Here is a 27,570-nt window from a genome sequence, read left to right as displayed (position 1 = left end):
AACTGGTCGTCATATGAAAATCCCTACATTCCTGGGATCGTTCTTATAAACCTTCACTGGACCTTCTCCAATGACAGTACAGCTTTCCTTTGATATGGGACCCAAACTTTTCACAATATTACAAATGTGATCTGACTAGAGCGTTATACAGCCTCAGCAGTACATCTCTGCTCTTTTATTCAGGCCTCTTGAAATGAATCCTAACATTGCATTTGCTTTCCTAACTGCCAACTGAACCTGTGCTAACTTTGAGAATTTTGAACTAGGATACCCAAGTCCCTTTGTGCTTCAGATTTCCAAAGTCCTTCCCCATTTAGATTAGATTAGATTAGATTTACAGTGTGGAAACAGGCCCTTCGGCCCAACAAGTCCACACCGACCCGCCGAAGCGAAACCCACCCGTACCCCTACATTTACCCCTTACCTAACACTATGGGCAATTTAGTATGGCCAATTCACCTGACCCGCACATCTTTGGACTGTGGGAGGAAACCGGAGCACCCGGAGAAAACCCACGCAGACACGGGGAGAACGTGCAAACTCCACACAGCCAGTCGCCTGAGTCGGGAATTGAACCCGGGTCTCAGGCGCTGTGAGGCAGCAGTGCTAACCACTGTGCCACCGTGCCGCCCACAAGTGCAGACTATTTAGAAAATAGTCTGCACCTTTCGTGCAGAATGCATTACCTCTCACTTTCCCGCATTGTATTCTATCTGTCACTGATTTGTCCACTCTCTTAGCCTGTCTAACTCTTTTCTGTAGCCTCCTGCTTCCTCAGTACTACTTGTCCCATCACCTATCTTTGTCATCTGCAAACTTAACAGTAACGTCCTCAGTTCCTTTGTCTGGATTACTAATATAACTTGTGAATAGCTGTCGTTCCAACATGGATTGCTGCAAAATTCAAATTGTCAGCGGCTGCCATTCTGAAAAAGACCCCCAGTCAATCAATCCTCTATCAATGCCAGTATCTTGCCCCAAACACCAAGGGCTGTTACCTTAGCAGCCTTTTGTGTGGCCCTTTTTCAAAGGCGTTCTGGAATTCCAAATTAATCACATTCAATGTCTAATTAGCTTTGTCTAACTAGCTCATTACCACCTCAAGAATTTTAACAGATTCGTTAGGCATGACCTCACCTTGACAAAGCCATGCTGCCATTACTCCTAAATATCATCTTGAATAATAAACTCTGAAATGTTACCAATGATTGAAGTCAGGCAAACTAACAGTTTCCTGTCTTCTGCCTCCCTTCTTAAACAGTGTGTTAAATTAGCCATTTTCCAGTCCTCTGGGACCATCCTAACTGCAGTGATTCCTGAAAAATCACCAATCCATGTACAGTCTCCTTAGCCATCGCCTTTCTGAAATTTATGGGTAAAATAACATTTTAAAAATATTGTTCCATGGTTTGAAAGTTTAGTTTGATACTCATTGTGACCACTGTCCTTTATAAAGCTATGGGTTATAGCAGTGTTTGCAGATTAACTGGAACTGATGAAGTTTTGTACAGGTGGAGCTTTGGTTGGTAACAAGAAGCTGATTGATTTTGTGGGCAAGTGATCAGTGATTAATGATAATTGCTCTGTGTCTGTCTGTCTGCCAACAAGCATGTCACTGGTTTTCAGACAATGAACAGCTTGGAGCTAGGAGCAAGATGCAGAGAAGCTAGTAGGTTTACACTGTTCAGGAATGCTTCTTCTGTTCTCTGCAGTAAGCCCCTTTTAACCTACAGAAAACAAGGTTATTGTTCCTTCAGTTTCTGCAAACTGTGACTCTTAATTGATAAGCTAGTGACCTGTTTGAGTGAGTCAGCCATTCTGTGCCTTTGTGCAGACCAGAGGAATCATCCAGAAAATGACGATGGAGAAGCAGCATTCTGACCAGTGTAGGAATCCTCTCAGTAAGCTTGTGAACTGGTGACATTGGGTCATTCTCTCAAATTTTTCCTGCAGTCGATAACATTTTTTTTGTATGTGAGTGAAAGTAAGGGGGAGTTTATAAGGGAATTAATGTTTTAATTAGTGTTATGTGGTGACTGTTTGTTTATAATTATTTACCTGTAGCTAAGAGTCTAATTACTTAGAATAAGTACTAATTCTTAAGTATAGAAAACTGGTCCATAATTTCTGTCAAACTGAATCTGAAAATTAGGAAATCTTCATATATTTTTAAAAATCTTTAAGTTGTGTGATGACCGTTGATTCCCAGTGAGATGTGACAGTATACTTATAAAAAGTGAAGTTAGCGTTTGGTCCTCGAGAGGGTGAGCATGGGAGTTCATAATAGGTAATTAGGACATAGTGGATATGATGAATGACCTTTTTCTCTGCCTTCACAATAGAGAATACAAAAAAAAAACTGCAATACCTGTAAATCAGGAGGTTGATGGAAAACAAAAATACGGTAAAATTATAACTTTTAGGAGAGCAGGGAAGTCTGGCATGGGGAATGTTTAAGATTGATGATTAGGATGATTATAGATGCGCACTCAAAATAATTAGGAAGACCCAGCACAATTTTCTGAAAGAGAAGACTTGTTTAACCAATTTATTGGAATTCTTTAAGCGAGTAAAATGGCATTGTGTTGTGTCTCTGTCTCAACTGCCCCAGAGGTGTGTAATAACATCTCTGAGCGGGTTCATTAGAAAAAATAGATTTAGAGTAACATGAGTCTTGGTGCGCAGTGGTAATGTCTCTACCCCTGCACCAGGAGGCCTGGATTCAAATCCCCCTGCTCCAAAGGTATGTAATAACATCTCTGAATAGGTTGATTAGAAAAAGTAGATTAAATAAAAAAAAGGGTAACGTAGGCTGCAGTGTGATGCCATGATAGTGTCTCAACACTTAGACCAAGAAGCCTGAGTTCAAGTCCCACTTGCTGCAGAGGTGAGTTGTAACATCTCCTAAATAAGGTGATTAGAAAAATAGGTTAAATTGCAAAAGGTAACAAAAAAATGAATAACATGCGCTGTCTTGTTGCACAGTTGTACTGTTCCTACCCCAGGACCTGGAGGCTCTGATTCAAGTCCTACCTAGGTTCAGTATAAAAATTTTAACAATTAATGGAGCAGTGTGCACTGTTGACAAAGGTGAGCCTGAAGATGCAGAATACTTAAGAGAAGGCATTTAATAAGGCTATTATAGAAAATTCAAATCTTATGGTCAAGGAGATAACATATTAGCATAGACAGAAGATTTGGTTTTTCAAATCCGGGAATAGGTCTTTCCCTGATTTGCAAGACGTGACCAGTGGAATTCGACCGGGTTCTGTGGTGGGGTGTTAATTTTTTTTTACAATTTATAGCAATGATTAAGTGAGTAGTAGTGAAGGCATGGTAGCTAAATTGACATCAAGCAAGTTGAGAAAGCATGTTGTGAAGAAGTCAGAAGGAGCTTACGAGCAGATATAGATAGGTTGAATGAATGGGCAAAAATCTAGCAGGTGGAGTATAATGCGGTCACCTGATGTTCACACTAGCAGGAAGAATAACAAAGTATGCTATTTAAAAAAAAGAACAGCTGTGAAATTCTAACTTGTTTATAGGTGTTTTCATGCTTGAATCTCACAAGTTAGCAAGCAGGTACAATGGGAACCTATCTTTTATTACGAGACTAAGCAAAGAAATATGCTATGATTCAAAGTTTGTGAGAAGATTTGTAGCTCAGGTACTCGTTGTTGTGGTTCTGTTCATCGAGCTGGCAATTTGTGTTGCAGACGTTTCGTCCCCTGTCTCGGTGACATTCTCAGTGCTTGGGAGCCTCCTTTGAAGCACTTCTGTGATCTTTCCTCCGCCATTTGTAGTGGTTTGAATCTGCCGCTTCCGGTTGTCAGTTCCAGCTGTCCGTTGCAGTGGTCGGTATATTGGGTCCAGGTCGATGTGTTTATTGATTTGAATCTGTGGATGAGTGCCATGCCTCTAGGAATTCCCTGGCTGTTCTCTGTTTGGCTTGTCCTATAATAAATGTTGTCCCAGTCAAATTCATGTTGCTTGTCATCTGTGTGTGTGGCTACTAAGGATAGCTGGTCGTGTCGTTTCGTGGCTAGTTGGTGTTCATGGATGCGGATCGTTAGCTGTCTTCCTGTTTGTGCTATGTAGTGTTTTGTGCAGTCCTTGCATGGGATTTTGTACACTACATTGGTTTTGCTCATGCTGGGTATCTGGTCCTCCATTCTGGTGTGGTGTTGTCTGAGGGTGGCTGTTGGTTTTTGTGCTGTTATGAGTCCTAGTGGTCGCAGTAGTCTGGCTGTCAGTTTGGAAATGCTCTTGATGTATGGTAGTGTGGCTAGTCCTTTTGGGTTGTGGCATGTCCTCGTTCCGTTGTCTTTCCCTTAGGCATCTGTTGATGAAATTGCGTGGGTATCCGTTTTTGGCGAATACATTGTATAGGTGTTCTTCTTCCTCTTTTTGCAATTCTGTTGTACTGTAGTGTGTTGTGGCCCTTTTGAATCGTGACTTGATGCAACTTCTTTTGTGTGTGTTGGGGTGGTTGCTTTCGTAGTTCAGGACTTGGTCTGTGTGTATAGCTTTCCTGTATACCTTTGTGGTGAATCCTCCGTTCGGTGTTCTCTGTACCATCCCGTCTAGGAATGGGAGTTGGTTGTCCTTTTCTTCCTCTCTAGTGAATTGGATTCCTCTGAGTGTGGCGTTGATGATCCGGTGTGTGTTCTCTATTTCTGTGTTTTTAATGATTACAAAGGTGACATCCACATATCTGACCCAGAGTTTGGGTTGAATTTGCGATAAGACTGTTTGTTCTAATCTTTGCATTACCGCTTCTGCTATGAGTCCAGAAATGGGTGAGCCCATGGGTGTTCCGTTGATTTGTTCATTTATTTGGTTGTTGAATGTGAAGTGTGTTGTGAGGCACAGGTCTAGTAGTTTAAGTATGCCGTCTTTGTTGATAGGTTCAACATCCTGTTTGTTCTGTACGTCCAGCAGGTTGGCTATTGTTTCTCTGGCTAGGGTTTTGTTGGTAGATGTGAACCGTGTTGTTACATCGAATTTCAAAAGCCACCAATCAGGAATGGACCTGGACCATAGAACAGGCAGTCACCATAGGACAGAACAGGACCACACACCGCAAAAAAAGGCACTAAAAGAAAAAAATGGCCAAACTAACACACCACAACAGAGAGGACACCAGAACACACACCTGGGTTAGAAACCTCTCCCACAGACAGCTCACAGACACAGAGAGAACAATACTGGCCAAGGGACTCAACTACAACCACAGGGACACCATGACAGCAGACTTCCTAGCAGTACTAGAATGCACACTCAGGAACAATGGACTGACAGAAGAGACACAACAAACAGAGAGACAAAGTATCGTACCTCTGATAACAAGGAAAAGACAAACACTAAACCTCAGCACCAAGGAGAGGGAAGCACTAAAATCACTAAGAAATGATAAGAACATAATCATACTACCAGCAGACAAAGGCAGAATGACAGTCATCCTGGATAAAGCAGACTACATCCAAAAAGCACAACAATTACTTGCAGATACCAACACCTACCAAAAGAGTTTGACCCCACCCCACAGCTCACCAATAGGATAAATGACACACTGAGGAACCTACAAAAAAACGGACAGATAACCAGAGAATGAAACCTGAAAGCAGCAACAACCCCAGATTCTATGGACTGCCTAAAGTGCACAAACCAGACATCCCACTCAGACCAATAGTATCACTACCAGGGACACCATCACACAAACTGGCTAAAGAACTACAGCAGAAAGTGAACCACCTGATCAGCGGATCCAGACACTCTATACAGTCAATACAGGAATTCTTGGACATTATCAGAAATATACATATAGACAAGGAAGAAACCATGGTCTCATTCGATGTAATAGTACTGTTCACACCAGAATGAAGGACCCGATACCCAGCATGAGCAAAACCAATGTAGTGTACAAAATTCCATGCAAGGACAGCACAAAACACTACAAAGCACAAACAGGAAGACAGCTAACAATCCACATCCATGAACACCAACTAGCCACGAAACGACACGACCAGCTATCCTTAGTAGCCACACGCGCAGATGACAAGCAACGTGAATTTGACTGGGACAACATTTATTATAGGACAAGCCAAACAGAGAACAGCCAGGGAATTCCTAGAGGCATGGCACTCATCCACAGATTCAAATCAATAAACACATCGACCTGGACCCAATATACCGACCACTGCAACAGACAGCTGGAACTGACAACCGGCAGCGGCAGATTCAAACCACTACAAATGGCGGAGGAAAGATCACAGAAGCGCTTCACAGGAGGCTCCCAAGCACTGAGGATGTCACCTAGACAGGAGACGAAACGTCTGCAACACAAATTCCCAGCTCGGCGAACAGAACCACAACAACGTTATGATTCAATTATACAGGGCATTGGTGAAGTCTCTTCTTGAGTATTGCATAGAACTTTGTGCTCTCCTTATTTAAGAATGAACTGCCTCCAGGGCATTTGCATTCTTAGGAAGATTAGTAGATTGGTAACTGAAGTGAGTGGGTTGTTGTTATGGGGAATAATTGGACAGGGTGGGCTTGTTTTCACTGCACTTTAGAAGAACAGGTTTGATTTGTTTGAAGTGACGGTGATTTAGGAGAAGTTTATTCTGTGGTCTGCCCAGAATTGGGCAGCATCGTTTTACAATAAGGAATTGTCCCTTTAGGGCAGAGAGGAGGGAAATCTTTTTGAGGTTTGACAGACTTTGGAACTGTTTAACTCAAAAGATGATGCCAGTGGTATATTTGAACATTTTTAAGGTGGAGATTGATTCTCCTGCTGAACAATAATCTAAGATTAAAGGGTACAGATGGGAACACAAGCAAATCAGCAGTGATCTAATTGAATGGTAGAGCAAGCTCAAGGGGGCAAAATGTCTGCGAAAGCTATTTAATATACTTGTATGCAAACCATTTAAATTCTGGGGAATGAATTCCTAATCTATTTAGCTCCAGTTTAACCCTTGAAGTCCATGTAATATTCCAGCAAATTGAAGCTGCCATCTTTTCACAAACAAAAGATCTTTGCTAAGGTGGTGGTAGGGAGGGGTGCCAAATCTGCTGTTGGTATTCCAGGTGCAGTCTAACTAGGATTTTGTGTAACTAAAATGTGACTCGTACGTAGTGGTATTCTGGTCCTTTGGATATAAATGACAGATGTGTGTTATCCATTTTGATTATTTTCTGTACCAGTTTTTGACAATGTAATGGTGTATGTATTAGGACCCTCCAACTTCTTTGGACTTCCACTTAGTTACATTTGTTTCTAGCTTTTCACCATTTGGAAAATATCTGGTTTTAACCTTTCAGTTTCAAAATGAATAACCTCAAATTTGCCTATGTTGAAATCCATGTATCAGATTTGTCCATTGACTGAATTTAGCAATGTCTCTTTATAGTATTGTGCTTCCATCTCCTGCTTATACTGTTGTCCATCTTTGTTTTGCCATCAAATTTAGCTATGTGGCTTTCTGATCCATCATTCTAAGTTGTTAATAAATGTGAATCGTTTTCGTAAGAGTTCTTTTTAAAAACAAGGCCAAAAGCTGTCACTGTATAAAGCAGTGAAATATATATTTATAAATAATTGTTTATAGGTTGCTAACTTTTTTTTTACTGATGCTACAGTTTTTTAAACTATGTACAGGTTCTCTCAGCAACGGTTCTTCAAATGGATCGATACTGTCACCTGAGGTGGCAGTTGAAAATGCAAAAGAGGATAGGTTACACACTTCTCGAAAGGGAGATGGAAATGATGCAAGCTCATCGGAAAATGAAGATGGGCCAGTGAGAAAGAGGTTAGTGTTCCCTTGATGTCTGTTAATCTTGTTCAATGGAAAAGTGCAGGGATCTTTGACTTTTAAAGATCATTGTCATCTTCAGTGTTAAAATATATTCATCTTGTTGAATGTATTTTAATTGGCCCCAGAGAAAATTCTCTCCAAATACAGATACCTGACTTCAAACCCCAGACCGAATTGTTATGATTGCATTTTCCTTAACCTAGGATGGCTTGTTTCTTGCTTCTTACTTTGGACATATCCTAAAGTATAATCTGAAAATTTGAAATTTAATGATATAATCAACTGGGAAAATATATAAATGACTGAAATGTGGATTTAAGCTCTCTCATACTCTTTGGAACATGATCTTGTGCTGTACAAAGCCAACAGCTTGCATGTTGTTAAATTGGATCATTTTACCACTGAGGCTAGTATAAAGTATTGAGTTTTTAAAAAGAAAATTAACTTTTCAGAAATTTGATTTCTGAATGGTCCAGGGAATTGACTATTGCAAATATTCATTCTATTAAAGTATTTGATCTAATGTTTCCATTTTTGAAACTTTGGCTGAATGATCTATTTTTCATTAAAAGGTATAAGTTGTTTAGGAATTTACAGATTGTAATTTCAAAGAGTTGTGAAGTCAGACTTTAAAAACATTGAGTGCAATATAGTAGTGTATTTGAATATTTGTGCTTGAGTAGCCTGAGATGCCATTAATATTTGACTACATTCCTACTTGTCAATTTGTCCCTTTTCCAAAAATGCATAAATTTGTAATTTAAATATTTTGATTGCTGGATTCAATTGTTAGCACTTTTTTGCTCTGTCAGAATGTTGTAGGTTCAAGCTTCAGTCTGGAAATTGAGTGCACAATCCAGGCTGACCCTTCAGTGCAGTGCTGCTAGTGTACTTTTGGTAGTGCAACATTTCTGGGGAAATGCTTAACTTGTCTATTGAAATGGAATTTAAAAATCTCAAGGCACTGTTTAAAGGAAAGTATGGTGTCCTAACCTTTGCTCCTCCTTTAACCAACACATGAAGTCTTCACTTAATATTGCCGTTTTATTCCTGAAAGTGGGACAACTTAAAATGTAATATTAATTCCCATAGGAATCGAGATTGGAATAAGGTTCTGTATGATCATCTTTCAAGGAAAGAAAATTATAACTATATTCCAAAATAATCCAAGTGGCAATGCAGTACCTTTTTAAATGTCTACGTTCTGAAATGAGAAAATAAAATAACGTGAGTTTCCCTTTAATGACTTACCTAGCGGCCTCCATTTGCAGCAGTGGGAGCAGTGAGAGCTCAGACCAGAGGGCTTGCCGGTAAGGTAAATTTCCCTTTTAAAAGAGAGTCTTTGAGGAGGAATACACAGTTGATAGGGCAAAGGTGCAGTCAGTGTGATGGGTTGAAGTGTTTCCATTTTTATGGAAGAAGTGTCAGGAATAAGGGTGATGAAGCTGAGGAGGTGGGAAAATAATAGTCATTTTATTGGGAGTTTTCTACAGTCCCCCCCCAATAGCAATAGAGACACGGAGGAGCAGATTGTGAGGCAGGCTTTGAAAGGTGCAGAAAACAGGGTTGTTGTCATGGGTGACTTTAACTGTCTTAATATTGATTGGAACCTCCTTAGTTTGAATAGTTTGGATGGGGAACAGATGGTATGGGAAAGTGTTTAATTGGGAGAGGGGGAATTTCAATGATATTAGGCAGGAACTAGGGCACCTAAAATTGGGAACAGATGTTCTCCAGGAAATGCACGATAGAAATGTGAGGTTGTTTAGGAAGCACTTGCTGATAATGCTGGACAGGTTTGTCCCACTGAGGCAAGGAAGGGATGGTAAGTTGAAAGAACTGTAGTTGACAAGGGATGTGGAGGAAGACGGAAGCTTACTTAAAGTTGAGGAGACAAGAATCAAACTGGGCTCTAGACCGTTACAAGGTATCCAGGAGGGAACTGAAGAATGGACTTAGGAAAGCTAGAACAGGGCATGAAAGTGCTTGAGTAGGCAGGATTAAGGAAAACTCGAAGGCATTTATGCTAGTGTGAGAAACAAAAGGATGGCCAGATGGAGGATAGGGCTGATCAGGGATACTGGAGGGAACTTGTGCCTGGAATCGACGGAGGTTGGTGTAGTCCTTAATGAATACTTTGCTTCAGCTTTCACTACTGAGCGGGATATTCATGTTTGTGAGGACAGCATGAAACAGACAGATATGCTCAAACAGGTTGATGTGAAGCAGGAAGTGCTAAAAACTTTGAGAAACATAGGATAGGTAAGCCCCTAACAAGATGGGATATACCAAGGTTAATACAGGAAGTGAGGGAAGAGATTGCTGCACCTTTGGCGATGATCTTTGCGTCCTCTCTGTCCACTGGAATAATGCCAGATGATTGGGGGCGGGGGGGGCGCAAATGTTATTCCCTTGTTCAGGAGAACTGCAGACCAATCAGTATTAAGTCTGTAGTGGGGAAATTATTGGAGTGGATTTTGAGAGACAGGATTTATAATTACTTAGAAACCGAAAGGTTAATTAGAGATAGTCAGCATGGCTTTGTGAGGGGCAGGTCATGTCTCACAAAGCTTATTGAGGATGTGACAAAATACATTGAAGGTAGAGCAGTAGATGTGCTGTACTTGAATTTTAGCAAGGCGTTTGATAAGGTTTCCCATGGTAGGCTTATTCAGAAAGTAAGGAGGCATGGGTGTCGGAAAATTTGGCTGTCTGGATACAGAATTAACTGACCCATAGGAGATAGAGGATGGCAGTAGATGGGAAGTATTCAGCCTGGAGCTCAGCGACCAATGGTTTTCTGCAGGGATCGGTTCTGGGACCTATACTGTTTGTGATTTATAAATGATTTGGAAGAGGAAGTGGAAGGGTGGGTTAGTAAGTTTGCCAATGACACGAAGGTTGATGGAGTGGTGGAAAATGTGGAGGGCTGTTGTAAGGTTGTAATGGGACATTGACAGGATGGAGAACTGGGCTGATAAGCAGCAGATGGAGTTCAACTGGAAAAGTGTGAAGTGATTCACTTTGGAACGTCAAATTTGAATGCAGAATACAGGGTTAAGGGCAGGATTCTTGGCAGTGTGGAGGAATAGAGGGATCTTGGTGTCCATGTCCATAGATCCGTCAAAGCTGCCATCCAAGTTGATAGAGTTTTTAAGGAGGTGTGTGGTCTGTTGTCTTTCATTAGTAGGCGGATTGAGTTGAAGAGCCATCAGGTTCTGCTGCAACTCTATAGAGCCCTGGTTAGACCACACTTGGACTATCGTATTCAGTTCTGGTCGCCTCATAGGAAGGATGTGGAAGCTTGAGAGAGGATGCCGAGGAGATTTATGAGGATGCTGCCTGGACTGGAGAGCATGTCTTATGAAGTAAGGTTGAGGAAGCTAAGGCTTTTCTCATTGGAGCGAAGAAGAATTGAGGTGACTTGATAGAGGTGTACAAAATGAACAGAGGCATAGATAGAATGCAAAGCCAGAGACTTTTTTCCAGGGCGGAAATGGCTATCACAAAGGAGTGATTGGAGGAAGATTTAGGGGAGATGTCAGAGGTAGGTTCTTTACACCAAGAGTGGTGGGTGCGTGGAAAGCACTGCCAGTTGTAGTATTAGAGTTAGGTACATTAGGGACATTTAACCGACTCATGGATAGGCACATGGAAGATGATAGAGTGAAGGGTTAGTTGAGTAGGATTAAAGGTCAGCATAACATCGAGGCCCAAAGGGCTTGTACTGTACTGTTTTATGTTCTAACTGTTAAAAGGAAACAAATCTGACAAATAAAATGAAATGCAACATTCTACTCACTGAACCTTTTGTAGTGTATGCACTTATGTCCCATGTTTTTTTTGACCCATGCCAACTGGTGGCAACTGCAGTGTGGCTGGTGGATCCAATGGGCTGTCTTGACATGTGGGAGCTTCCTGCAAGTACAGAATTTGGGCAATAGTGCAGCACTGGGAAAGGCTGTCTGTCAGAAGTCTAAACCTAGATATAGTCTCAATAATGAGAAGAGACAAAAAGATCATGCAGAGTTGTTGCATGATTAGGCATTACATGTTATGATATATTAAAATGAACCTTGCAATGTTCCATAATATTTCTGGCCCCAATAATTTAGTGAGGTTAAATGAAGTAATGCTTAATAGGGCTGTGTTGAACTGGAGTTTCCTGTACTGCTGCTGCATATCACCTGGTTGTTTTATCATCTTTAGAATTTAATGGGACTTGGTGCAAAATTGCCTGTTTCATCTGGCCATATAATGTTCGGGTGCCTGAAAAGTTGAACCTGAGATTTTACTCTTCTGCCACCTGATTTCTGGAAGTCTAAGTTTGTAGAATCCCTACAGCGTGGAAGCCGCCATTTCGCCCATCAAGTCCACACTGACTCCAAAGAGCATCCAACCCAGATCTCCACCGAGCCTGCACATCTTGGACACTATAGGGAATTTAGCACTGCTAATCCACCTAACCTGCACTTGTTTGGACTGTGGGAGGAAATCAGAGCATCCAGAGGAAACCCATACAGAGACACCAGGAGAATGTGCAAACTTCACGCAGATAGTTGCCTGAGACTGGAATCAAACCCAGGTCCCTGGCGCTGTGAGATAGCAGTGCTAACCACTGAGCCACCCCTAAGTATATTAATTTACAGGATGAGGACATTGCTGGCTAGGCAAGTATTTATTGCCCATCACTTAATTGCTCAGAATCAACCAGGTTGCTATGAGTCTGGAGTTGCATGTAAGCCAGACCAATTAAGGATGACAGATTTCCTTACCTAAAGGACATTAGTGAACCAGATGGATTTTCTCTGACGATCAACAACAGTTCAAATTCCACAATCTGCCAATGGCAGGATTCGAACCCAAGTCTCCAACATTACCCAGAATCCAGTAATATTACTATTAGGTCATCGCTTTGAACTCGGTGGGCCTCCAGATTCCCAGGGTAGGGACATTACCAAAAACCCAACTAGTTCCATCAGAAGGTAACAGCATTGTCTTGATTGGAATAGCAGAGGATGGATCTATTGACCTCTTGGGTTATGGATCCAGCAAATGCCTAAGCCACACTCCTATCTGAAATTGTTAGGTGCACCAATTTTTTGGTGTTAAGACATTTTACCAGTAGATACCATGAATCATGGCAAAGACCTTTGTATAATTTTTGAACGTTTCAAATAGATTTCCTTTGTTCATGTTGAGGAGTTCTCTTTTAATGTTTTGTTTGGTCTAAATCTATAGCTTATCCTAGTTTCTTAGATTCTTTTGATAAGATATTGACTTGATCTCCTTATATTGCACAATCTTAAAGCCAATAATTTCCTTTTACTGAAGTGTGTTTGGAACTGTATGTGTAAAGAGTAAAAATAAAGAGCATGTTTCAAGCATCATGTGGTATGGTACAGTTTGAGATAAAATCGTTGTGCACAGTCTCAAAGTTAGAAACATTTTAGCTTGTCCACAGAACTAAACTTTTTTTATTTATTCACTCGTGGGATGTGGGTGTTGCTGTCTGCACCAGCATTTATCGCTGATAGCGAGTTTTGAGACAATTTGTAGCTCAGGTTGAGGTTCTGGATGTAGGTTTGCTTGCTGAGCTGGAAGGTTCGTTTTCAAACTTTTGTCTCCATACTTGGTAATGCCTTCAGTGAGCCTCCGGATCAAGCTCTGGTGGTGTAGCCGTTCTCATGCGTTGGTGTTTCCTTGGGTTGGTGATGTCATTTCCTGTTGTGACATGGTTTCCTATGGTGATGTCATTTCCTGTTCTTTTTCTCTCAGGGTGGTAAATGGGATCCAAGTCAATGTGTTTGTTGATAGAATTCCAGTTGAAATGTCATGCTTCTAGAATTTTTGTGTGTCTCTGTTTGGCTTGTACAAGGATGGCTGTGTTGTCCCAGTCAGAGTGGTGTCCTTCCTCATCCATATGTAAGGATACTAGTGAGTGTGGGTCATGTCTTTTTTGGCTAGTTGATGTTCATGAATCCTCGTGGCTAGTTTTCTGTCTAATGTAGTGTATATTACAGTTCTTGTAAGGTATTTTGTAAATGACATTAAGTTTGCTCATTGCCTGTATCAGGTCTTTCAAGTTCATTAGCTGCGGTTTTAGTGTGTTGGTGGGTTTGTGAGCTACCATGATGCCAAGGGGTCTGAGCAGTCTGGCAGTCATTTTGACATAGGGGAGATTGGCGAGGGTTTCTGGATGCGTTTTGCATGCTTGTTTGTGTTTGTTGCTGAGAAATTGGTGGACTGTGTCCATTGGGTACCTGTTCATTTTGAGTACGCTATATAGGTGATTTTCCTCTGCTCTGTGTAGTTCCTCTGTGCTGCAGTGTATGGTGGGTCATTGAAATAATGTTCTGATGCAGTTTCGTTTGTGGGTATTGGGGTGATTGCTTCTGTAGTTCAGTATTTGGTCCGTATGTGGTGTTTTCCTGTAGATGCTGGTTTGAAGTTGCCCACTGGCTGTTTGCTCTACTGTGACATATAGGAATGGCAGTTTGTTGTTTTCCTATTTTTAGTGAATTTTATGCCAGTAATGGTATTATTGATGGTCTTGAAGGTTTCTTTGAATTTGTTTAATTTAGTGATGACAAAGGTGTCATCCACATAGCAGACCCAAAGTTTGGGTTGGCTGGTCGGCAGAGCTATAGTTTCTGCATTACTGCCTCTGCTAAGAATCCTGATATCGGAGATCCCATGGGTGTTCCATTGATTTGTCTGTAGGTTTTATCTTAGAAGGTGAAGTAGTGATAAGATATAGGACCATTAACTTGATGATATTGTTCTTGCTGATGAAGTTAGTGGTGTTTGGTGTATGTGATTTTGGTTCTTCTATTAGTGTAGTCAGAGTTTCCTTGACCAGGTTGATGATGATGATGATGTGAACAGGGCTGTTACGTCAAAGGAGACCATTATTTCCTCCTCCTCTATCTTAGTGTGTTTGTTCTTCAAAAACTTGGGTGGAATGGATGGAGTGGCGTGGCGTGAGTCTTCTACTAGCAGAAACTTCAGAAATCTGGAGAAATAAATAAGACTGACTGACTTCCAAAACGTGAAACCAGATGGATCCAACAGACCACGCTTCTACAGATTACCCAAAATTCACAAACCAGGAGCCCCCCTAAGACCCATAGCCTCGCTACCTGGAACACCAACTTACAGACTGGCCAAGGAGCTAAACCAAAGACTAAAACAAGGCCATCACTCTCTTAATTCCAGATTGTTATTGAATTCAACTTCCACCAATTGTCGTAGCAGGATTTAAACTCAGGTCCCCAGAGCATTACATGAGTTTGTGGATTAATAGTCCAGTGGCAACATCAGTGGCTTCCCCATTGAGAGCTCTTTAAATTAGAATGTTACAATACTGCTATGCTTTGGCATTTGACATCATTATATCTCTCACAGCTGTTATTGACTAGGTCAGAAATGGCCTTAGATGAATGGAAGTATTTAAATTTGGCAAAGTGAAGAGACTTAGAGAGCTAGTAGTGGTGTTAGTGAAATGTTAAAATTTTTGGTCTTATTCAGGGGGAAAAAACGCACTTGCAGTGCCATTCTCATCAGAATGACTTGAGAAATGCCACTGCTTTTTACTGTGGGTGTTTCAAGTGCATTTGTCTTTTTTTTTCCTGACTGGGTGGGTTGATGAGGAAAGAGTACGGAGAGCCTGGTTTAACACTGAGCTCTGATTTTTCATGTTTTAATTCCAATTAACAGCCGAGAAACTTTTCAGATAGAAGCAGATGTTGAATTACTATAATACTGTTTTCCTTAGTCTGGAGTTTTTTTTTACTGTGAATAGTTTATGACTGGTTGTAATATTATTTCAATTCATCATAGTTCTTTCAAAATGAAAAGGACAACAATGCAAAAGAGGGATTGCAGTGAATTTTTAAATAGAGATAGTATACCATCTAATTCAGTTATCAAAGACCCATCTACGTGTATTAGTTAAAACCATCTTTAGTTTAAATCCTGTTTTATATCGCAGAATTCTTCCAGTAGAAAGAGTTCTGTAGTTTTAATTGGTCCCAGTGCACTTCACTTGGGAGCCCATGGGGAGAGATTTTAAAAATAAGTTAGTCACCCTGATCAATGCCCAGTGACCTAGCTGGAAAGATCACTTGATGCTGTGAAAACATCTTTTCCTCATCCGATTGACTCCGTGTCGTCTTTACTGTATTGACTTGTGTTTGTTACGGAAAGTACACACATTGGTGTTCAATGCAAACTAATATATCCTTCATTAGAAGTCTGCACTTAGGCCCCTTTGTACTTCCCTTTTTAAAAAGTGGGCTAAAACCCATGGAGTGATCCAAAATTATGGATGATACATAGGTAGTCACTGATAAATTTAGTAAATAAAGAGATCTCTCCTGAATTTCTGTAATTTGTAATCATGTGGAACCTGTAACCGCAAGAAGTAGTTAAGGTGATAAGCATAGCTAAATAAAATTAAGAAGCATGGGATGCAAGATTTAGCTGATAAGATTCAGTGAAGTTGAGCACAAAGCAGCAGAAGTTAATTGGACTGAATGACCTGTTCTTTGTGTAAATTCAGTAAAGGGCTTTTGTGGGAAATTGTCTATTCCTGACCATTTTCTTTTTGACCATCTCGGGCGTGCTCTCCCTGCGCACACCCTGTCCCTCCCTTTACCCCTCTTCCCCCTCTCTCTTTCGCGCCACTCTTTTTTTCTCTCTCATGCGCCACCCTCTCTCTCTCACTTGCCCCCTTCTCTCTCTCTCGCGCCACCCTCTCTCTCTCTCTGTCTTTCGTGCCACCCTCCCCCTCTCTTGCGCGCGCCATTCTCTCTCTCTCTCTCTCTCTCTCTCTCTCTCTCTCTCTCTCTCTCTCTCTCTCTCTCTCATGCCACAGTCTCATCTACTCTGTACTAATTTCCATGCTTTTTTTTCTGATTTATACGCTTTCATTAATTATCCAGTTTCCTTCCAAATTATTTGCTTACACAGTAATCATTGACTCCCTTCAATGCACAATGACAGTAGTATTTGCTAATTACAAGATGCTCTGCTGCAACTCACCTGGCTCCTTCAACAGGACCTTCCAAACCTGAGATCTCTGCTACCTGGAAGAACAAGGGTAGCGAATATCTGGGAGCACCACCACCTGCAAGTTCCTCTCCAAGTCGCACGCCATCCTGATCTAAAACTACATTGTCGTTTTGTCAATGTTGGTAGGTCAAAATGTTGGAACTTTCTCCCTTTTTAGCACTGCCTATGTACTCCTACCACATGGTCTACATCATTTCAAGGACGCAGCTCAACATCACCTCAGGGTTTGTCATGGTAGACTGGTTAGCAAGGTTAGATCTCATGGAATACGGGGAGAACTGGCCATTTGAATACAGAACTGGCTTGAAGTTAGCAGACAAAGGGTGAGGGTAGCGTGTTGCTTTTCAGACTGGAGATCTGTGACCAGTGGAGTGCCGTAAGGATCAGTGCTGGGTCCATTGCTTTTCATAATTTTATATAAATGATTTGGATGTGAGCATAAGAGGTATAGATAGTAAGTCTGCAGATGGCGCCACAATTGGTGGTGACTTGGACAACGATGAAGGTTACCTCAGATTACAACGGGATCATGATCAGATTGGCCAGTGGGCTGAGGATAGGCCGGTTGAGTTTAATTCCGATAAATGTGAGGTGCTGCATTTTGGAAAAGCAAACCTTAGCAAGACTTGTACACTTTATGATCAGGTCCTAGGGAATGTTGCTGAACAAAGAGACCTTGGAGTGCAGGTTCATAGCTCATTGAAAGTGGGTTGCAGGTAGAAGGATAGTGAAGAAGGCATTTGGTATGCTTTCCTCTATTGGACAGAGCATTGAGTATAGGAGTTGCGAGGTTATATTGCGGCTGTATACATGATGTTGGTTAAGCCACTTTTGGAATATTGTGTGCAGTTCTGGTCTCCTCCTTATTGAAACTTGAAAGGGTTCAGAAAAGACTCACAAGGATGTTGCAAGATTTGAGCTATGGGGAGGGGCTGAATAGACTGGGGCTGTTTTCCCTGGAGCATTGGAGGCTGAGGGGTGACTGTATAGAGGCCTACAAAATCATGGGGAATATGGATAGGGTAAATACACAAGATCTTTTCCCTGAGGTGGGTTAGTTCAGAACTAGAAGGGAAACTTTCCATGCAGACGGTGGTAGATGTATGGCATGAGCTGCCAGAGGAAGTGGTGGAAGCTGGTATGATTATAACATTTAAAAGGCATCTGAATGGGTATATGAATAGGAAGGGTTTAGAGGGTTATGGGCCAAGTGTTGGCAAACAAGGCTAGATTAGATTAGCATATCTGGTCATCGTGGACAGGTTGAACAGAAGGGTCTATACATCTCTATGACAATAAAACATCAAAGCAGAAGTTAGGCCATTCAGCCCATCCAATGCTCTACAAGTCCCTGGTGAGACCACACTTGGAATATTGTGTCCAGTTCTGGTTGCCCTATTATAAGAAAGATACAGAACTTTGAAGAGGGTGCAAAGAAAATTGACCAGGATGCTGCCTGGACTGGAGGACGTGCCTTAAGAAGAAGGGTTGACTAAGCTTGGACCTTTCTTTCTGGACAGGAGGAGGAAGCGAGGTGACCTGATTGAGGTGTACAAGGTAATGAGAGGGGGAGATAGAGTGAATAGCCAGAGGCTTTTCCCCAGAGCAAGATTGATTGGTATGAGGGGTCATAGTTTTAAGATATTAGAAGAGATGTATTGAGGCGATGTCAGAGGTAGGTTCTTTATGCAGAGAGTTGTGAACGCATGGAATGCGTTGCGAGTGGTGGTGGAAGCAGAGTCATTTGGGACATTTAAGCGACTGCCGGACATGCACATGGACAGCAGTGAATTGAGGGGTGCGTAGGTTAGATTATTTTATTTTACATTAGGATTAATCCTCGGCGCAACATTGTGGGCCAAAGGGTCTGTTCTCTGTTGTACTTTTCTATGTTTCAGGTTCAATCATGGCTGATATGTTTTCCAACCCTATTCTCCTGCTTTCTTTCCATAACCCTTGATTCCCTTGACAATCAAGACCCTATCTATCTTAGTCTTAAATATACTCAACGACCTGGCCTCCATAGCCCTCTGTGGTGATGAATTCCATAGATTCACCACTCTGGCTTTCCTTTATTGGTCAGAGCATTGAATATAGGAATTGGGAGGTCATGTTGTGGCTGTACAGATCGTTGGTTTGGCCAGTTTTGGAATATTACGTGCAATTCTGGTCTCTCTCCTATTGGAAGGATGTTGTGAAACTTGGAAGGGTTCAGATAGAATCTACAAAGATTGGAGATCCTCCAGGGTTGGAGGATTTGAGCAGTAGGGAGTGGCTGAAGGGACTGGGGCTGTTTTCCCTGGAGCGTCAGAGGTTTGTCAACTCATGAGGAGGGATGATAGCGTCAACAAATAGTCCTTTCCCTGGGGTGGTGAGTCTAAACTAGAGGGGAAAAGTTTAAAAGTCACCTAAGGGACAACTTTTTCTCATAGAGGGTGGTGCATGTATGGAATGAGCTGCCAGAGGAAATGGTGGAGGCTGGTACAATTACAGCATTTAAAAAGCATCTGGATGGGTATATGAATAGGAAGGGTTTAGAGGGCTATGGGCCAAATACTGGCAAATGGGACTAGGATTAGGTTAGGATATCTGGTTGGCATGGATGAGTTGGCCTGAAGGATCTGTTCCATGTTGTACATCTCTATGACTGACTCTAATTACTTTTCAGAATAACCAGAAGTAGAACATGTTGTAATTTCATTTTCACTGCTGCATCACAAAGCGTCATAGATCAAAAAGCAGTTCGAGAAACAAGTAATTTTAATTATTTATGGAGTGATATAGATATTAAATATTGGTTTCTTTAAATGAGCACAGTTCATGTGTACTAAACTGAATCTGACTGTTACTTTTATTAAAACAAAAGCACAGCTGTCTGTTGAGAACTCTTGCGATTTCTCCATCCTGATATTTGTCTTGAAGCTGAACTTGACTGTTCACAATCTTAGTTCCATGTTTGATCCTGTGTCGAACACATCTGCTCGAGTAGCAAAACCACTCACTCCAATGCTACTGCTGCTTCATCTCATCTGTTGCTGAAACCCTTATCCATGCCTTAATTACCTCTTGACTGTTTGATCGCTGCTGGTTTGTTCCCATCTTCCGACGTCCATAAACATTGAACTAATCTAAAAGTCTGTTACCTGTGTTCTAATCCTCACTAAGTCTCCTTACCACTCCTGCACTCACTGACTTGCTTTTGACTCCTTGCAAAGCAGTGCCTTGATTTTACATTTTTCAACTTTGCTTTTAAATCACTTGTGTTCTTGGCCTTTTTTACTCTCTCTATAATCTCTTTCAGCCTGTAGCGCTCTGAGATCTTTTTGCTCCTTCAGTTTGGCCTTGAACATCGTCCAATTTAACTACTTCACTATTGGTTGTCTTGCTTAAGTGCCAACTATATTTCCTTAATCTCTCTGCATCTGTATATTGCTATCCTCCTTTAAGATGCTGCAGTAAACCTACACATTCACCAAGCTTTTAGTTATTGGATGTTTCTTTACATCAGTACCAAATTTTGTTTGGTAATGCTCATGTGAAGCACCTTAGGACATCTTAAAGACTCATATATAAAGGAGAATTGTTGTTGAATATGTTATGATTCCGATGTTTGCCTTCATTCATGTTGCTATTAATAAAGACTTGCATTTGTATGACAACTTCAATTTTGTGAGCTGCTTTGTAGGAATTTTATCTGACAGATTTTACAAATCACACAAGAAATGTCTAGGTTGGTGGACCAAAATCTGAGTCAAAGTTATGAATAGAAGGCCTTTATAAGGCAATTATCATTTAATTGAAGATAAAATAGAATGCCCTGGAATGAAGACATGGTGAAATAATTCTGAACTCTGCACAAGCAGACAAGCTCTTGTGACTAGTTTGTCATGGTGAGAGAGTGCAAGGATGAAACCCATAGAAACTCATCTCCGATTTTATACCTTAAAACATCTAAAGAGCAACAGCAGGGCTTTCTGAGCACAGAAGCTTGAACACCTAGAAAGGAAAACCAAAAACAGCTGCTACTATGCCAAGAAGAGAGAGAGAGAGTCTAGTTTTGTGGTAACTACCAAGTAGCATGCTGGTGAAGGAGGATTTCCCGAGTGAAGAAATTTTAAGGATCAAGGATTTGCCAAAGGTTGCCTTGCTCTAAGAAGTTAATTTGATAATACTTGGATGATAGTGTGAAGGGCCTTTCCAAGGATGGTAGAAGACTCTCAAATTCATGACCGGAAGAAGAGCATTTATTGAAACATTTTGGTCCATGCTGATTTTAACTTTTTATGGTACAACTCGTAAAACATGAAATCTTGTGCAATTCTTTGAATTCATCAATGGTAAATTCATAAATGCTTTTAAAAGTAATCCGATGTTTTTATTGACGGTAAACATAGAGATGTTCAGAGATGCAAGGAGGGTATTCCAACCTATAAAGCTCAAAACATGATTGCGAAAGATGGAGAGAATTGTGGATGCACAAGTGACCAGAATTGAAGGAATGCAAAGTGTTTTAGAGGCTTGTATTTCTGGAAAATTATTTCCGATCAGTTTTCTCCCTACCCCTTATAATGTTTGTGGCTATTTATATCATGGCCCCCCATTTACTCATTGCTGTAGATGACATTATTGGTGCTATGGTACCGGGAAGGATGCACAAGTGATTTGCCTCAGTTTGATGGGTGTAAGCAGCCAAAATATACTGAAAGTCAGAATAGCTTTTAGTGAGTTTTGATAAGATTTATAGCTCAGGTTGAGATTTTGGATGTAGGTTTGCTCACTGAGCTGGAAGGTTCATTTCTAGACATTTCATCACCCTACTAGGTAACATCTTCAGTGGGCCTCGGGTGAAGCATTGCTGATAATTCCTGCTTTCTATTTATATGTTTATAAATATTTATAACCCAAATATATAAATAGAAAGGAGGAATTATCAGCAGTGTTTCACCTACATTCAGAATAGCTGTCTTTGTTATGTTATTCAATATCATGCTACTGGCTAATTGCATTTGAGCCAAAACAACAACATCAATTTGTATATTGTTTTAGTTAAAAATCACGACACCAGGAATAGACCAGCAGGTTTATTTGAAGGCACTAGCTTTCAAAGTGCTGCTGCTTCATCAGGTAGTTGTGTAGCAGAATCATATGACTACAGAATTTATAGCAACAGGATTGCAGTGTCATGGAATGTAATATTAAACAAAATTCCATATTGTTTTAAGCAGTTTTTTGGGATGGCCTAAAGTGAGGAGGCATTGGAGAACGCGCTTGCTTCTCATGCATGCATACTGTCCTCTCTACTTCCTATATTTTGTGCTCTTCTGGCTGCCTACACTTTATCTGTATTTTTTTTACTCTATTTTGTATGCTGTCTTTGCACTTGTTTTTCTTCCTTTCTGCCCATTCTGTGAGTAAGGAGGTTGGGGGTGAATTCATTGACCTTGGTCTTATTGTGGACAAATTTTCATTTTTATTAAAATAATTAAACTTTAGTTCTGTTTATAAAGAAATACACAGCATACCTGAGTGGGCTTTCCATATAACCTTAATTTTGAATAATTATAATCCTTGAAGGGGAAACTAAACTGCAGAATTTCACAGCAATTTGTGTGGCCTTTTGCAATTATTTAAATATAGAATATTTGGAAAACATAAATTTGCGTAAATGGATCGTGTGCAAACTTAAGTCATTAAGTAATTGGTTTTGTTTTAAAAATCAGGTTGTTTCAACTCTCGTTAGCAGAGTTTAAAATAATTGACTAAGATTTGAATATTAAATTCTTTTGATGTAATATCATTGACTGTAGTTCAGTGTTGCCAGGTCACTGCATCAGTATCGCTGTATAAATTAACACTTTAGCTTCAAATTCTTTCCAAAAGTGGGATCGACTTGTTGTCGAGCATTAATGTGAACTAGATTTAATTTTTCCACAAGTGATGTATTGCATATGAAAGTCTCTGTTTCCTGTTGATCTTAGTGCATTTGATCCTGATTGAAGCCTGAAGGAGCACTTTAGACTGTACAAGGCAAGGAATGGAGTTTAAGTTCGAAGGCAATATAGAGAAGATGCAGCAAGCTGAACAATAATGCTACATTTGTACTATAAATGGTAACATGTTGGGAATTGGAATGGAGAGATTTAGGAATCCACAATGATAAATGCTGACAGAACAACGGCCTTAACTTATCGGGGTTTGGAACTCGAAAGTAGGAAAGGGTACTTATGTTGTACAGAACTTTGTTCAGGCCCCATCTGGATTTGGCATTGCACCCCCAGAATAGTAGAATTGCCATCAAGGTTTGCAGTCCAGATTCACAAGGGTGTTGCCAAGGCTTAAAAAAAATTAATTAAATAATTTAAAATTTGGCTGTACTCCATTGCATTTAGATGCTTAAGAGGTGATCCGATTCAGATGTTTAAAGTGTTTGTTTAAACAAAGTGATGGGATAGATATGGATAAACTGGTTTTACCTGGTGTGGGGAATCACAAATGGAGATATAATCTTAAAATAGAGTGAAATTATGCCACACTTTGTTTACACAAATGTTAATAGAAATTAAGGCTTCCTTCCCCTGCCACCTGCTAATAGAATGGACACCATGACAGTTGAAGCTTTCAGGACTGAGTTGCATGGATTTTCATTTGGTAAGTTACATTCAAGTGACTACTGTTCAAATAAATTATTTAATTGACTGTAAAATAGTTGGATAAGTCCAGTGGTGATGAAAATGGTATATAAATGCAAGTTCTTTTTTATTGTAAGGCATACTTGAAGTTAGTTGAAATTAGAGTATAGCCAATATCCAATTGAATGCAGACTTCAAAAGCTGAATAACTACTACTTCACCCAGTATTCCTGTCAGGGAAAGACTGGAAGCTCAACATCTCTCCCATTTATATCCCATTTCTCAGTGATTTTTGAAAGTTACTACAGTATTGAATCGACTTCTATTCTTATAGGTAAAATATTAAATAATGTAAAATGGTTTCTTTTACCTATAACCTTAAATTTCTATGCTCCTTGATTGCTTATCAAAGTTTTGACACGCAATGTTTGATTATTTGATTAATATTCTAATTCTATCTGTTAACTCTGACTGACTTGCATTACTTTTTATAGTTTCCCAGAAGTTAGATGGTGATCCACGTTTAACAACCTGACTGAATGTTTCTTTGACAGTGATTTGAGAGCCATCAAACAAAAGTGAACATTAAAAGGACCTTCTAGGCACAGCTTGGAACTGAAGGCACGTACTGTGCTGCCTGTATCTGGGCTGTTGTTTGTAGAGAAATCTGGGCTCTGATTCATCCAGTACATTTCTTTCATTGCATCAAACTTAAGTGCATTTGCAGTGGGGTCAGCATTCCTTTGCTGACATCAGCCAGGAGCTTTAAATAATGCAATAGTTGATCCATTATCACTTACATTCATAATCATTATTTGTTACCTGAATATGAAAGAAAAGATATGTTTATGTAGCGCATCGATAATGGCATTGCAAGTGCTTGGCAGCTGATTAATATTTTTTAAAATGCAGTCTCTATTATGTTCTCAAATATAGTCGTTTTGTGCAAAGCATGTTTCCATGAATAGTTGACAATTTAGTTTGCCTTGATGATTAGGCAGTGATGTTTGGCATTGGACAAATGCAGAGCTTCACCTTTGGAGGACTGTCTCTGACAGTGCAACATTCTGACTACGCTGCACTGGAATGTTCCACTTTACATGAAGCTTGAAAGGTGGCTTGAACACAATCATTTAATTTAGCAGTGAGAAGATTGCCACTTGAGCCAAACTAAGCCCTAGACTTGCAACATTTTCTGCCATTCCATAAAACCGTGTTGCCCTACAACTTTATGCTTCTCTGCTCGGTGGTATCACCTAGCAGTGAGGAAACATTAGTTGTGACTGGTGCCAGCCCTGTGTATAAGTAAACTACGATGATGCCTGACTTTTCAAGTAGCTGTTAAAATGTGCATTTTTCATACTTTTAACAAGCATTTAGGAGAACAGCAATTCATGAAAACTGCTTTGCTAGGAATTTGTGAAACGTTTTGTCCACAAGCTACTTAGTTGGGGAAAAAGACCATGTGGGCCACTTGCCAGTACCAGTCCATTTTCTTCTACTTGCCATCGAAAAAATCTCCATCAGGCTGGCATGTAGAATGACAATGCATTTATTGAGCTGCCAGTTTGAGGTGTTAATTCCAAGCTGGATACTTCAATCTCGTGTTCAGGTTTCATTCAGCCAGTTCCTCCACCCTGTTCATCTACAGCCCCACAATGTTGGAACACTCAGTTGTATGTTGTAACAGTAGCACAGGTCACAGTTATAAAAATCAATTTTGTGCTGCTTAAATAGAAGTTAATCTGGTTGTGTGATATCACAAGTGGTTGGATGAGGGCTTTGGCATAGCCACGGGTGTGATACTGTGTGTAGGTTGTTTTTAATTAAAATGATTTTAAATTTAACCTATTTTTCTAATCAACTTATTCAAAGATGGTATTACACACCTCCGGAGCAGGTAGGACTTGAACTTTTGACTTCTCAGTCCAGCGGTAGGTATGCAACTCTGCCACAAGACAGTCCCACATGTAAGTTTCTTGTGTCTTGTACAACATTTGGACCATCTGGAGGACTGTTGTGGGCCATGTTTTACAAACCATTTACCTTCATCCCTTGTGTGCTAAGCAATATCTGTGAACCAGTAGTAACCCTTTCTTTACAACATGTTAAGAGATCGTGTTGAATGCCCATTTGTATCTTGATTGTAGCTGCCACACTTTCAAGCCTTTGCATTTACGTTTGTCAAATAAATAAAGATGGAATTGGCTGTGAGGGTCTATGGTACCCATTTTATAGTAGAATGTTTATGATACCTTTTTGTAATGTATGACTTGCCAAGTATCTTGGTTTGTAACATTGGAAAAACTTTGTAATCTTCATATACACTACCATACATTGTTACAAATGATATATTCAAACTGAACCAAGCTACAAGATATAAATGTTTTGTTGTGGTTCTGTTCGCCGAGCTGGGAGTTTTTGTTGCAAACGCTTCGTCCCCTTTCTAGGTGACATCTTCAGTGCTTGGCAGCCTCTTGTGAAGCGCTTCTGTGCTGATTCCTCCAGCATTTATACTGGTTTGAATCTGCCGCTTCCGGTTGTCAGTTGCTGTCCGCTGCAGTGGCCGGTATATAGGGTCTAGGTCGATGTGTCTGTTGATAGAATTTGTGGATGAGTGCCATGCCTCTAGGAATTCCCTGGCTGTTCTCTGTTTGGCCTACTCTATAATATTGGTGTTGTCCCAATCGAATTCGTGTTGTTTGTCATCTGAGTGTATGGCTACTAGGGATAGCTGGTCGTGTCGTTTCGTGGCTATGCCTCACAACACACTTCACATTCAACAACCAGATGTATGAACAAATCAACGGAACACCCATGGGCTCACCGATCTCCGGACTCATAGCAGAAGCAGTAATGCAAAGGTTAAAAAAACAGTTCTAACGCAATTACAACCCAAACTCTGGGTCAGATAAGTCAGATTTGTAATCATTAAAAACACAGAAATAGAGAACACACACCGGATCATCAACGCCACACTCGCAGGAATCCGATTCACGAGAGAGGAAGAAAAGGACAACCAGCTCCCATTCCTAGACGTGATGGTACAAAGAACACCGAACGGAGAATTCACAACGAAGGTGTACAGAAAAGCCACACACACAGACCAAGTCCTGAACTATGAAAGCAACCACCCCAACACACAAACGAAGTTGCATCAGGACATTATTCAAAAGGGCCACAACACGCTGCAGCACACCTGAACTACAAAAAGAGGAAGAAGAACACCTATACAAGGTATTCAACAAAAACGGATACCCGCGCAATTTCAAATGAGGACATGCCACAACCCAAAGGACTGGCCACACTCCCATACATCAGGAGCATTTCTGAACTGACAGCCAGACTACTGCGACCACTAGGACTCATAACAGCACACAAACCAACAGCCACCCTCAGACAACAACTCACCAGGACAAAGGACCCGATACCCAGCATGAGCAAAATCAACGTAGTATACAAAATCCCATGCAAGGACTGCACAAAACACTACATAGGACAAACAGGAAGACAGCTAACAACCCGCAACCATGAACACCAACTAGCCACGAAACGACACGACCAGCTATCCCTAGTAGCCATACACTCAGAAGACAAACAACATGAATTCGATTGGGACAACACCACTATTATAGGGCAGGCCAAACAGAGAACAGCCAGGGAATTCCTAGAGGCATGGCACTCATCCACAAATTCTATCAACAGACACATCGACCTAGACCCTATATACTGGCCACTGCAGCGGACAGCAACTGACAGCCGGAAGCGGCAGATTCAAACCAGTATAAATGCCAGAGGAATCAGCACAGAAGCGCTTCACAGGAGGCTCCCAAGCACTGAAGATGTCACCTAGAAAGGGGACGAAACGTTTGCAACAAAAACTCCCAGCTTGGCGAACAGAACCACAACAACGAGCACCTGAGCTACAAATCTTCTCACAAACTTTGAATGTAAATGTTTTACTGTGGGACATATTTATATTGTGTAAAAGCATTTTGAGAAATTTCTTGCCATCATTTCAGACAGCTTCAGAGTTGGGCTTT

At 40.7% G+C, this 27,570-nt stretch overlaps 1 protein-coding gene across 2 annotated transcripts in view; it reads left to right on the top strand.

Annotated features, from left to right (window-relative positions):
* LOC132832270 (protein Jumonji-like) overlaps positions 1 to 27,570 on the top strand; it is a 447,638-nt gene that overhangs the window by 237,795 nt on the left and 182,273 nt on the right. For both annotated transcript variants that reach the window (XM_060850122.1, XM_060850121.1), the window contains one exon: positions 7,667 to 7,817. In XM_060850122.1, coding sequence (XP_060706105.1) covers positions 7,667 to 7,817 — 151 coding nt within the window. The remainder of the gene's footprint in view (positions 1 to 7,666; positions 7,818 to 27,570) is intronic.

Source organism: Hemiscyllium ocellatum, chromosome 34 (genome assembly GCF_020745735.1).
Source record: "Hemiscyllium ocellatum isolate sHemOce1 chromosome 34, sHemOce1.pat.X.cur, whole genome shotgun sequence".
NCBI classification, from domain to species: domain Eukaryota; kingdom Metazoa; phylum Chordata; class Chondrichthyes; order Orectolobiformes; family Hemiscylliidae; genus Hemiscyllium; species Hemiscyllium ocellatum.
Note: the sequence above shows the minus strand (reverse complement) of the source record. Positions and strands in the feature narration are given on the sequence as shown.